This window comes from Vigna unguiculata, chromosome 3, assembly GCF_004118075.2.
Source record: "Vigna unguiculata cultivar IT97K-499-35 chromosome 3, ASM411807v1, whole genome shotgun sequence".
Classification (NCBI taxonomy): domain Eukaryota; kingdom Viridiplantae; phylum Streptophyta; class Magnoliopsida; order Fabales; family Fabaceae; genus Vigna; species Vigna unguiculata.
Window position 1 is genome coordinate 4,969,333 of NC_040281.1, and position 14,233 is coordinate 4,983,565.

General features: G+C 33.7%; 1 protein-coding gene across 1 annotated transcript; it reads right to left on the reverse strand.

The window, feature by feature from the left end:
* Positions 1-239: 239 nt before the first annotated feature.
* Positions 240-10,878, reverse strand: LOC114179493 (auxilin-related protein 2-like). Its single transcript, XM_028065848.1, has 8 exons — positions 10,048-10,878; positions 4,488-6,120; positions 4,038-4,161; positions 3,838-3,935; positions 3,613-3,678; positions 3,336-3,425; positions 2,554-2,730; positions 240-737 (listed from the first exon to the last, which is right to left on the reverse strand). The coding sequence occupies exons 1-8, from the start codon at positions 10,563-10,565 to the stop codon at positions 699-701; spliced, it is 2,745 nt and encodes a 914-aa protein (XP_027921649.1). The 5' UTR covers positions 10,566-10,878; the 3' UTR covers positions 240-698.
* Positions 10,879-14,233: the final 3,355 nt, after the last annotated feature.

A 14,233-nucleotide genomic window follows, 5' to 3' on the forward strand; every position in this document is an offset into this window, starting at 1 on the left:
ATTTGATTATTTTAACTATGAATGAAACTTTAAGACATTCATACAAACTAAGTCGAAATTTTCAAGAGCTTAATTTGACATGCCTATTTACACCACCCGCAATATGTACATAGAAACAAAGTTGAATATACAGAAATTTCCAGAGCAAATGAAAAACATACAAAAGTTTTTCATCAGTGGACTAAAGACTTTGCTGTCCCAGCAAACAAAAAAGTTGAACAAGCTCAACCGAACACAGCTGATAAAAGAAGATCCATGTATTAATCGCAGCTTTTGGTGTCAATCCATGGTATACGTATTCAAGACATCGTACTATATATACCACACGTATAAAAAGAGGGCTTCCCAGGACCCACTTCGGGGTGGATCCTCCCTTGAACCCGGAAAATAAGGACCACTCATGAGCCCTCGTTAGGCAGGGATAATGAATAATGAAATTGATAGCACAAAAAATTATTTTACATCAACAAAACATGCTACATTAATAAACATTTGAAGAAACCCAACGACCCGAAGGACATCTATTAAACCCAAGACCTGAGACGCCAGACAAGGAAGCAGTAGTATTTAACCATCACCGCATTATAACTTCAACAAAACAAATATGCAATTAGGGAGGAGGTAGATGAAACAGGCCGTGGTCCTCTCTGAACAGAATCGTTGAACAATTACCTTCAACTGGATGAATTCATCAAAGACTAGAAAAGCTCCTCTGAGTTGAATTTATTCCAGGCTTCCTGTAATAAATGAGTAACATTCAGGACAAATGAAGACTATATTATTCTGGACTTAGCCAAAATGTAGAAGAGTCTTGACAAAAAACCCCGTAGATGTCATATTAATTGAAAAGAAGACGAGGGGTGGGGTGGCGAAGATTATTTACGACGGAACAGCAAATCACTTACCACTAACTGCAGCTAAGTAAACTTTGGCGCAATGAATAATTATGTATACATTGGCAACACCACCAAACTAAAAACCACACAACACCTTTTCCTTTTAACTATAACACAACCTGCTTGATAAATTTAACTAGCCAAAGGACCATAACCAATATCAACTAGTTGTCGAGCCTCTTCAAAGCTATATAGGGGCAATACTTTGGACCGGCAGGCAGTAGCTATGCAAGGTGGTACTCAAGTATTTTGAGTGTGTTTGGTGAGACCAATAAGCTAGCTTATTTGACAAGCTAATAAGCTAGTTTGACCAACAGAAATTTTTTTGGTAAATACATCAAAGTAACTTATCATAGGAACTTCTAGCATAAGCCATAAGCTACTTCAAGCTAATTTCTAACTTGGAGCATTTTTTTTCATTACTATCCCTTATATTTTAATATTTCCTTATTATCCTTAATTTATTTTGCCTATTTTCTATTTTTAAAATACAGATATTGAATATTTATATTAATAAATGCATTATTTTTTTCGAATTTGTTGAGTTACTTTCTAAATGTTTATATAGTTCAAATTAAAAAGATTTAACATTACAAATTGAAGTAATGTTTCATTACATGATGTTAAGTGAAAATTACAGACAATGGAAAATGTAAAAAAGAAACTTAATGTAACAATAGTTCAAATGGAGAAACAAAAAATAATTACATAATGATAGATTTTTGTCTAGAAAACACAAATTTTATTTATACACAAAAACATATGTAGTTATGTACTTTTATGAAAATTTACATTTACCAATTAGCTTATCAGCTAATTTGACCAAACACTTTTAAGTTAATAAGCTACCTAATCAGCTCATAACTTATAAGCTAGGAGATTATCGACTAGCAGCTAGCGTACCAATTATAAGTTACCCAATCAGCTACAAGTTAGATTATCAGCTAGTCTTGCCAAACATACACTTTATAAATCATAACTGTAAGTTTCTGTTGGCTTAGTGCACAAACATGATAGTGTACAGTTTACACAGCTTTACCAAAATATTAAATCCTCGATAAACTGTAGTTGTTAATGCAGCAGATCATATAAAGCTAATAAAAATGTGATATTATATGCTGTACACTAAAATACAAAGCTCTCTGAGATTTAGCTGTAACTCATTTAATTAAAATTACACAAAAACACATATATAAATACATACATACACACGTACATACATACATACATACATATATACATACATACATACATACATATATATATATATATATATATTATTTTGTCTGCTAGCAATCATGTGTCACAACTCCAATACAAAAGAAAAAGAAAATGGAAGGAAAATGCAGGAAAGCTTGTAAGAGTTTCCAAGAAAATTATAACAGCTATTAACTCGATCAACTGGCTTGGTCGATCTTATATTAACATACACTTTGGATTAAACCCATCCCCACCAACTTAGCTTAAAATCCTGTCTTTGCATAGACAGAATTTTTACCAGAAATTGCTACACAGAACCACTTCCAAAAGGTTCATAGAAAAAGGGTAGAGTAATATTGATTCAGAAACTCGCTGATTACCACTGGCAACAGTAAACATATCAATAAAGCGTTGATTAAAAAGCATATATATGTTTAAATAAAATGGCCGAAAATACCTTGAGTAGATCAAACACCTTCTCCGCAACATATTTCTGCTGTAGATTGGCACCCTTCTGCTGCACTTTATCAGGATGGATACACAACGTAGCTTTCCTGTAGGCCTTTTTAACAGCCGCAGCTGTAATCAAATCAGTCAAAGAAACTGGCTGCCAACCACATTCAGGCCACAGTACCTGGTCATCATTCATGAAGGAAGCAAGTTAATATAATTGATAGAGACCCTGTAACAAAAACAATAACACCAAAAATATTAAGGGATTGCTTCAAAAACTAAAATGCATAGACTTTTCATTTCAGTCTGTATAAATTGTTATTGAAACAAGTCCCTTTGACTTTCCTTTCCTCGGAAATCTGGACTGTTTGCAATTGAACTATGAGTACATCCTAACAATCTTTTCAAAACCAAACTAGTTTCCTAAGGACATGTCTTCAAGCAAATATCTGATCAGAAATTGCTACTATGGATAGTATCTATTGTATGTATGGTGGTTGAACCCAATGAATAGCTTCCAAACCCATTCAATCAGTAGTACTATAGTGTTAGAATCAGCACACCAATTCACATCTGGCCCTAGGATAGTGGAATGACTATCTGAGAAAATATATGCCAAAACACAAAAACCCTACCCTACCATGCAGTACTCTAAAATCTGAACCTAAGAATTCAAAGAGTAGACATCATGACGTAATTTAAGCCTGCATATTTCCATGCACCACATGGATATGGATAGAAAAAATCAGTGATATTATCTAAAGTGTGTGCACTAGATGTGCATACATATTGTAAGGTGGATAGCAAAGCTCGTAAATTGCCCTCTTTTCCTGCAGCCCAGCGCTTAATTTCAAAATCCAGTGTTTCACCAAGCCTCTGAAATTAGAAAAAAAAATTAAAGGATATTAGAAAAATGTAAACTCTTAACTAGTGGTTTTCACAAAACAGATTTTTACCAGAACAGGGGTGAGGGGGAATGAATAGAATCTGTAGATGCAACTTTCAAGAATACGAAAGAAACCCATGCATATACAAAATCAAAGGAACAAAAACCACAACTTACATGTCTCTCAGCTTGTTCTCTTTGAGTTTGCATGTCCCTCTGATTCTTCTCAGCCAATGCCTTTGCCTATAATAAAATGGAAAAAGTATAAACAAAACAAGTTCAAACAATTTGTACAGAAAGATACACTCGAGACTTCCACATATATCTAATTTCAATTTAAATGAAAAAGAAAACGAAGTAATCAAATTAAGTAGACAAATACAGAAATACAATAATACATACAGCACGCTCCTGAGTCCTCTGGTGGCGCTCCAACCTGGCTCGTCGCCTGTCTTCACTTTCCCCTTCAACTTCCTGGAACTCTCCAGAAGATGGAGCAGCTTCACACCATAAAAGGGAAAGGAAAAGAAAACAAACAAGTAAGCAATGAAACAAACATGCAGACCATTACTGCAATAAATACATTGAAAATGCTGAACTACCTCCAAAAATTGAGGAAAGATCATCAACAATATTAGTGGATGATGATGCTTTTTTCATACTTGTAGATGCACTAGTAGATTTCCTCGTTGCATCTGTCTGAAATTGGGATTCAAATACAGAGTCCTGAAAACATCCAGGTCCAGAAAATTAGCAATAAAATTTCAAATAAAATCAATTTTGTCTTACATGCATGCATGCCAGTCTTGCCTTTTTAATTTAGTTTAAAATAAATTTATAAAAGACTACACAACAATCCGCTTTTAATTTTAAAAAATGATATTTGTTTAGAATTAAAAAGGAAAGAGTCAAGTGAAATAAGTAAATAACTACCCACTAACTAACTTCCTCCTTTCTTACAGGGTAAATTTTGCAAGATGAGAATACACACAAGCCAAGTTTTGGCCATTATATTCTAGTACAGAACTATAGATTAAAGAGAGGGTCCTCACTGAAGAATTAGTCCTAGGAGGCCTTGGGGCACTACTAGCTCGACCCATGCCAAAGAATGACTCAAGATCATTTTCATTCTTTTGTTGGCTCATTCTTGCAGCAGCTGCAGCCCTTTCGCGCGCCTCAGCAGCAACCCTTTCTGCAGTGACACGTTCTGCTTTAGCTCTTGCTTCTGCTTTAACTCGTGCTTCTGCTTCAGCCCTTGTAGCTGTAGCTCTTTCTTGTGCTTCCCTCTCCTTTGCCTCAGCAGCAGCCTTTTCAGCTTTTTCTTTCGCCAATGCAGCTGCCCTTTCCCGAGCTTCCGCTTGTGCCCTTTGTACTGCAGCCCTTTCAGCACGTCCTCGAGCTTCAGCATTAGCTTTCTCAACAGCAGCCCTCTCAGCTCTTTGACGAGCTTCAGCTGCTGCTCTTTCTCGTGCTTCTCTGGTAGCTCGTTCTACAGCCTGTCTTGCCTTTTCCCTCTCCAGTCGTTGTTGTTCTCTTTCTTTCTCCTCTTTTTCTTTCATAAGTCTTCTATGTTCCTTTTCCTCCCTCTCCTTTTGCTGCCGTTCACGGTCTAATCTATCCTGTTTTTCTCTTTCCTCAAGCACAGTTCTCTCATCTCTGTCCATTTGCACAGTTTCTTTGCTTCTAGCAGCCTTTGAGTACTCTCTCTCCCTAACTTCCTTTGCATGCCTAAACTTAGCTTCAGCTCTATCCATTGCCTCCTTCATAGCTGCAGCAGCAGAGTTCATCTCTAATTCTTCATCAGGAAGACCATTTCCACCCTCATTATCATTACCACGACTTCTGCCCATGGCAAAATCATCAAGTTCATCAAACTGAGATGAAGTGGGTACCCTTCCAGAAGCTGGAGCAGAATTAGAACCCTGAGAGAATCGTGCAGAACTGGGAAAAGAAGAAAAATCATTATCCTTCTTTCTAGCATTGGCAGATACTGATGAAGTTGATCCTGACTTGGGAATATGCACAGGCCGTGGAGGAGGAGGTCTTGAAGGTGGTGGAGCAGTAGTCGGTTGTGTAAAAAGAGGAATTTCTGATACCGTCAGCCATATATCTTCACTTGGTTCCAAGTTATCTTCATACTTATCTGCCTGAATATTGGCTTGTCTAAAATCAACATTATTATATGGAGGGGAAGTAGACCTTTTGCCAGCTGGTTTATCAGAATCAGATGAATAGCTAGGCATATGAAATGGAGCCTGTGGAAATTCCCTGTCATTTTCAACAGGAGTCTTACTTTTTGTGTCTCTCTCAGGACTCCTCCCAGATATCTTATCAACGGGTTCTTTATCTCCGGGCCGACTTGGGTTTGTATTCAAGCTTGGGGAACTGCTACCCTTCCTGCTATTTATATCTGATGAGAAAGCTGGTACAGATTTTCCAAGACCATCAAATGGATCAATATCTTCATACACTCTGCCATTTGAAGTTGAAGAACTATCATTTTTCGTGCTTCCAGAACTACCAAATTTACTGATTTCTTCCAATGGGTCCATAAAGTGACCTGTGGATGAATCCCCTGGTGCTGAAGCTGATTCAAATACTTTGAAAGGGTCCTCAGCCATGGTGGAGGTTGTTTTAGTCGTACTGGCAGTTGGTTCTGAGGAGAAACTGGTATCAGGAGTGTGCCTGTTAATAATAATTATATAGAGAAAAGGTTATGATACATCAACCATTGACCAAATGAACAATATCAATGACTCAGACATCGATAGACAAGTATCAAGCTGTTCATTCCACTAACAAAAAAAAAGTATAGATAAAATTATGACACTGATTCATTTAATTGGAGATTCACAGAAATTATAAAACACAACGTTCACGACCACATTTTGAATTTGATAAGACTTATTTCAGAAAAGGAACAGAACCTTTTAACATTATCCTCAAAAGTGATTACAAACGTATCTTTGATATTCGATGACATATTATTCTCATTCATGTTACTTGGTTTATACGCATTACCGGCATTGATATTCACTACCACTTTTAAAAACACATTTACCATTGATAAAAAAAAATACAAAATGTGACAAGATTTATTTCCTAGCTGCCTACACCTTATGTCTGTTCCGATTTAAAATTTCAATCATCCTTTATTTTCATAGTAGTCTTATCAATTGCAGGTTGCAGAAAAAGGCCGAAAATCAATAATTTGATACACCATATAGAAGATAAAACCGCACAAATAGCAGAAGTTGCAAAACTATTATATATTTATGAAAAATTAAGCTTTATGAAAATAAAAATAAAATGAATAAATTAAAATAACAGTTCAATTGGATGGAGACGCATCCAAGATAATAAAGATGCAGGAAGAGGTTCAAGTAACAACAGGCATGGCAACCAGTGGACAGAGTTTCAATTGCGGAAACAAGAAATTCTGCAATGCAATTGTGTCACTATAGCAACTATTTAATAACACTAATTCATCACACGTGATATTTTACGCATAAACAGCAAACAGAAACTGAAACAAACACAAATTTATCTTCAAAAAAACAAAATGATGCAAGAACCAGCATATAAAATAATAGAGTCTGTCTGGACAGCTACAAGGAAAAGGAACAACAATGAACTAGTTGAACCTAACAAAGAGAAAAGAATGAAAAGAACAACGGAAATCATTTAGTTGATATGCAATTTGTACCATAAAAAATAATTGAATAAAAAATAGGTATTAAATATAGGTAATAAGTAGTTGTATTGTAAAACTGCTAGATGTTGTACCATGAGTTGTACCTATTTCTATACCTAGGACTCTACTTCTGGATTTTGAATTTTGCTCTTCTCTCTACTCATTGTATCAGAATTCTATCAATATAAATATAAGAACATAAGAGAGGTGCGGTCAAGCTCTATCAAATATATTGTTTCTTTTATTTATCTTAAGTAAAAGAATTGGCTGTAATTGTGTTTTTTCGTTTTACTTTGCTCAATTTTATGCACATAAAAATCGCATTTCACAAATCCAAATAATAATCTGTTTGTTTTCTCCTTTTTCGGTCCAATTTCATAGGGACTGAATAGTCAATGTCAAATTGGGTCCTATGAATGGACCATCCTCTCTACTTTCTTTCCATGGTTCAACCACATTTTACTTTCTTTGATTTTATGCACATAAAAATTGTTCATTCACAAAGTCAAATTATAATCTTTTCGTTTTCCCCTCAGTGTGTCCAATTTCACAGGAACCAAGGAGTCAACGTAAAATTGGTTCCCAAAAATGAATCACCCCCTCAACTTTCCTTCCATGGTTCTACCACGTCAAATCCATATAATTATAATAGTGGCTAAAAGCTTTTGTTAGTTCTAGTATTAGTAGTAGTATTAAATAGTAATAATTGTACTGAAATTGGATTCCTCCTTCCACCATTCACATCCATGGTAGTTGAATCAAGATGCAAATCATGAAGTAATGCACATTTTCTGAATTGCAAATCAAATTGTAAGATTCCCGATAACATTTATCTACATATACATAAAACATGTACAACAGCACAAATTCACTATCAATAACTAAGAGCGTTTTATTTTAATTTCTAAAACATCTATTCAAATTTGATTAAAATATAAAACTTGAATATGAATAAGGGTCCAAAAGGCAAAACTAACCGTCCAAACAGTAATGCTTAAACTAACTGTCCAAATCCAAACAATATTTGTCTTGTCATGGAACTAATAGACAAAACAAAAGAGAAAAAAAAAAACACATTATGATTTCATTTAGAGTTAGGGTTGTAAATGCATTGTGCTTCTCTGGCCCACCAGCAACAAACACAACCATGAGGGTGGAACAGTCAACACAGGTTGTAGATTTGCAATGCAGCATGATTTCCACAATTTTGGCCACAAGAAATATGATGACCATTGGAGGGGGCAGGATGCCACAACCGCAATCCAATGATTTGCATTAGTGCCACTAGTGTGAGCAACTAACTATGAGTGCAGCATGGCTTGCCAACTCTGGCAGTCATTTTTTGTATTTTTTGTATTTTACATAGCCATAACTGCCAGATACAAAACGAAAAGCCCTTGGAAAACAAGGGTTTGTAACCTGCATTGCAAGAATCATGCAATTCAACATCAATTCTTACTTTTCTAGACAGATTCATGTGATTCCCATTATGATACAAGCACAAAAACGATTAGTATCACCAACCTCATGTCTCATTGTATTGCAAATCATACTATACTCACTACCTTGCTCACATTCTCTTCCTTTCCATTTTGTATAGCCAGATGATATGCTAAGCAACAACAAAATTTTAAGACTTTCAACTCCTAGCAGTTAGTAGACAAAGAATCCTCAGGACAAGAGTAACTTAATTTTCTTTCATAGTGGTAGAGCTGCTACACATCGTAGCCAGATAAAATGTAAAAATCACTTTATAGAAATGAAAAATGAACAACAAATATCACCTGGAACCTCAGAAGTTATTTCTAATGGAAAGATAACCCTTGATCACAAACAAAATGCTAAACCTAACCTTAACAGGATGCATGACATTCTCAAACTCCAGAGGTAATTTAGGTTTAATATTTTATAATTACTCAAACTCCCATATTACAAAGCGCATGTGTAACTTAAGGTTCCCAATTTGAGAGTGCCGCACTGCCATACAGAAATAAATAAATGAATAACCAATAATGAAATCACCTCATTATTCATCTTGGACGGTCCCTTAAGTTTGTTCAGTTGCAAAACTAAAAAAGTATAACAAAAGTTACTAACTTTTTCCTTCAAACTGTGCTATGATGCTTAAATGTCAATCACAGAGATTACCTAATAGACTGATATTACATGAACAACAAATAGCTTAAGACTGTGCATACGACATCAAACGAATCTTCACTACCAAAAACAGTTTGCAATAAATCAACACATGAAATACTTAGAAGAAGACAAAAGGCACCCTGCCCCCTAACCAAAACAGCACCACCACCTCCCGCTTCAAGTCAGTTCTATAGAGAATAGACCTAATGCCGGAATAGCTCCCTCCAAGTTCCAAACAACTAAAATCAATTTTGAGAAGGGCCAAAAAGTTCAAAATTCAAACAGCAAACCATTGATGATTTCAGAGGATTAATGGGGGCTGATTCTTTGCTTAATTTTCAGTAATATCCTGTTATTAGACCATTAACTGCTCCAGAGTCATCCCACCCCACTCTTTAATGAAGATCGTCTGTAATCAATATTTATAAAAAGCTATATTATCTTCTGAACAAATCGTAAGATAAGACATACAAAATTCAAACCTATCTCTGATTACAGAGTTTCTGCACATTAGATAAAACCTTAAAGCGCTATAGTTTGCAAACCGTACTAGCCTTTCCGAAAATTTTCACTTCAACAGTCATTTTCAAGTTTCTCACTGATGTTCCCAGATTAAAAACCATAATAAATTTCAGCTCTATCGGACAACCGCACATGGTAAAGAGCAGTAAACGTAGCCGCACACTTCCTTGTGCATTAAGTAAAAGCTCAAAACCATGAATACCACACCGAGCAATACCAATTGCAAAAGAACCCTAGTTACCAACCCACACATATACCTTCCAGTAGATGGTGTCCCCCTGTGTCCGAATCCAGCAAGCAAATCATCGAAATCAGAAGCACCTTTAGCATCCTTCTCCGATCTCTTCCCACCGGAACTCTTCGGTTCCTTCCCAAACCCGCCGAGAAGATCGTCGAACACGGCGTCGGAGCCACCTCTCTCTGTGGTGGCGAAAACATTATCAAATTTAACCTTAGAGGAGCTCTTCATCCCCGGCACGCCGTCGAAAATGTCATCGTCATAGACAGGTTTGTCGTAGACGGGCGGCGGTGAGCTGGCGGACCGCGCGGGAGGTCCGCCGTACATGGAGTCCAAATCGAAGGGGGAATCAGCGCGGCGAGTGTCGGATCCGGCGCCGGCCAGGAGATCGTCGAAGTTGGAGGCGGATCGCGATCCGAAATCGAAGTTGATAGGCGCCGCTTTGGAAGATCCCTTGGATGAAGGAGCCATTGGCGCTGATTTTCCCTGCGGTTTGAGGCCGAAATCGGAAGTGAATAAGCCATCGAAATCGTTCATGGTTGGAATTGGAGAAAGGAAAAGGAAGAGCGATCTGGTGTGAGGAGCTGCAGCAGGAGAATGGTGCGATGCTTAGAGCACAGAGGCAAATGAAGGGGAAGGGAAGGGTTGGGTTACGCCTTTGATTCCTCCCTCCCTTTGACGAATTGGAGCATTTGCCAATACCGATCCACCTTGTTTAAACTCCTTTTTCCTTTTCTCTTCTTTCCCTTTTTCTGTTCAATCAATCATGTAAGACAATCATGTTTAACTATTAAGCCATCAATAACCTCTTCCATTTTTTCTTAACCTCCTCCTTTTACTTTTTCTTCGGTTTTCTTTATTCACTTCTTCTACTTTTGCATCCTTATTTTGCCTTATTCAAGGCTCAATTGGTGTAGTAGGGACACATCTCCAATATAAATACTTCTTTTTCTTCTAACTATATTTTTTATTCATTGACTTTATTCAATTCTTCAAAAATTTGGTTCATTATTGTTCATAAAATTTCTCCTCTAGTTAAATTTGTTTCTATTTATAAAACCCAAGTTAAGATATGTTTAAAATATTTAAATTTAGTTTCTCCATGATGTAACTATATACATATCCTGTTTGTAAATTTTAATTTACATATATATCTAAAACTGATATTGGAAGTCTTTTGTATGGAAAAGGGAGTGCACATAAATCTTATTTTATCAGTTTAATTTTTTATATAAACACATATATTGCATTTTTAAAATTAAATATTTTTTAGACGTTGAGACACCCAAGTGTTTCATATTTTATAGTGTGTGTAGTTTATGGTGAATGAGAGTAAGATCAATTAAAGTCCTAAAAATTAGTTTAGTTATTCCTTTTAATGGTAATGAATGGCAAAAGTAGTCTTAATCACTAATAAAAATCTTTAATTGTAAAGTCATTAAGAAAAAAAATGATAATTGCATGACCTTGGAGAAGTTAGAACTTAGTTGGGCAAAGGAAGAGCTATTGAAAATGGTACAAGTGCCAAATGATTTGTTACTGGGTGCAATTTTCCTTTGAGAGAGTATTGTGAGGTTTGCTGTGGGGAGTGGATCACTATTATTGTTTCGGGATAGAAATCCATATTTTTAGTTGTTCAATTTTCATAATTATGTTCAAGATTCATTATGCAATGTTCATATCTTAAGGTGTGTGTTACTATGAGTAGAAAGATTTAAGAGAGATAATTAATTTGAGTGGATTTGAAGATAAAATTTGTATTATTTTTTTTTAAAGATTTGAAAGTGATAGTGAGGTAGATTTAAGAGTTAATTTTGTAAAAGTTTGTGTAGAATTTGAGTGATGTAACTAATAAAAAATATAATTTAATTTATGAAAAAGTTAGATTACTGAATTGCCCTTAATGTTAAATATAGTATAAAATGATAATTAGATAAGTTGTGATAAATTTTATTTTTTTTTCTACGTAAATTAAAATATTAAAGATATTTATTAATTGAAAAAAATATATTATAATGTATTTGAACCGAAAAATAAAATATTTTAATTTTTTTATTACAAAACAAAAAAATGAATAACTTTTAATCACACAATTACTAAAAAATCAATTGCAAATGCCACAACATAACGACAATAAACATAAAAACTGATACACAAACAATGGAATCAGGTAAGTGGAGAAAGGGAAACATGTTGGAATTGGATACAAGTAAAACATATTGGTTCCATTACTTCTTCATCTCTCCTTGTATGGAAATTCTGCAAAGCTTGGATGTGGTATGGAAAATCAAACAACCCAACATAGAAAAGAAGGGATAGAGTGGTAAATTGGTATAATTATCTCACAAATCTCTTCGAAACAGTGAGATCGACAATATATTATAACTTTGCAAATCATCATCTATCAGTCACTTCCTTTCACTGATAATGAACAACATTTTATCTGCTAATTCATCGCTCCCCATTGTTTGACTACAATAAATCAATCGATGAGAACACACGCTTAGAAGGAATCGTGTATGGCATAAGATTTGAGTATAAGTCTATTGTGTTGTTGTAAAAGGTAACCATATTCTCATTCAATATAAGAGGTGTCATTTTACTCATTTATATTGTAAAAAATAAAAATCTCAATTGTATTTGGATGAAATTCATTAATTCATATGGTATTTTTAGCAAGATATCTTATTTTGGAGCACATTTTTAACTAGTTGTGTTTTATATTTAATTTTGAATAATATGAAATTAATTGTTATTTTAGTTTTATTTAATTTTGTTTCCTTTTTTATTTAAAATTACAGCGGAAGACATTCCTAGTAGAAAATGAAGTCGAATGGAAGATGAGTTTTTTTAAACCTTTTGTATTCAAATTCAGAATCAAGCACTAACATATAATTCATTAGAGAAATTCACTATAGAAATGCAATTTTAACCAAAAAAATATTGGTATTGACAATTTTTAAAAATATATATTACTTATATAGGTAATTTGTGTATGCATGGTATTATTTTATTGTTAGAAGAAAAAAAAGTGTGCATGCATGACATAACTTTATATTTCTTTAAGTGAAATCGTGTTTTGGTCAAAACAACTTTAATAAGAGCAAAAATGTAATTCGAGTCAAATATAATTCCAATTAATCTCAATTTTTTTTTTTAATTGTTGACGTAGGTTTAGCAGGACTTCGATATATATTTTACTTAAACTGAAATCATGTACATATCTTTATTGAGCTATACGTTTGTTAAGACACTGTTTATATGTATTTGTTTTATAAATATATACGATTTACTCATATAATACATTTTTTTCAAAAACCGTATATTTCAATAACTTTTTTTTGTTAAAATTACACTGGTACGGTCAATTTTCTTAGATTGTTCTGAGCGTCAGCCACATTACATGTCAACCACATTCAGAGGGACAGGCTTTTATGATGACAGAGGATGCTTAGTCTCCTATGCACACGCATCTTTTAAAATATACATAATATTATATTATTAAGTCTCTCTATATTATATGTATTTTTTAAATATATATAATATTATATTATTACATATAATATTATTTTATTTCATTACGATTATTAAGTATTATTAAGTTAATATATAATATAAAATTATATTTAATAAAAATAAAGTAAAATATATTAGAAAAAATAAGAGAATAACTCTTGATAAATAAAGAGAAAGAGAAGAGCAGAGATGAATAATTTTATAAAATAGTTTGTAAAAATAATGGTCAATTTTTAAAAATTTAATAAATAATTATATTTTCAAAGATAAAATTGATATTTTGAAATGTAGACACAAAAGATAAAATCTTCTTTATATATTACTAGCGAACACACAGGCATTGTCGCGCATGTGTATCCGCATTTTTTAATTTTTATAAGATTAATAATATTTATTTTTAAAATATATATAATAAATTTTAAAATAGTTGTTAAATAAAATAATTGTTTGAAAAGGTTTTTAAAATAACGGTCAAAATAAAAAAGATTTAAAAAAAACTGTTACAGAAAAAATAATTATAAAATAATTAATTTTTAAAATAGTAATTAAAGGTAAATTTGGAAAATAAAAGTGGATACAAAAAGAGGAATCCCCTTTATATATTGTTATAGATAAAATAAATAATTTTTAAAATAACTAAGGGTAAAACGGGTATTATGAAACGTGGACGAGGAATCCCTTTTTATAAT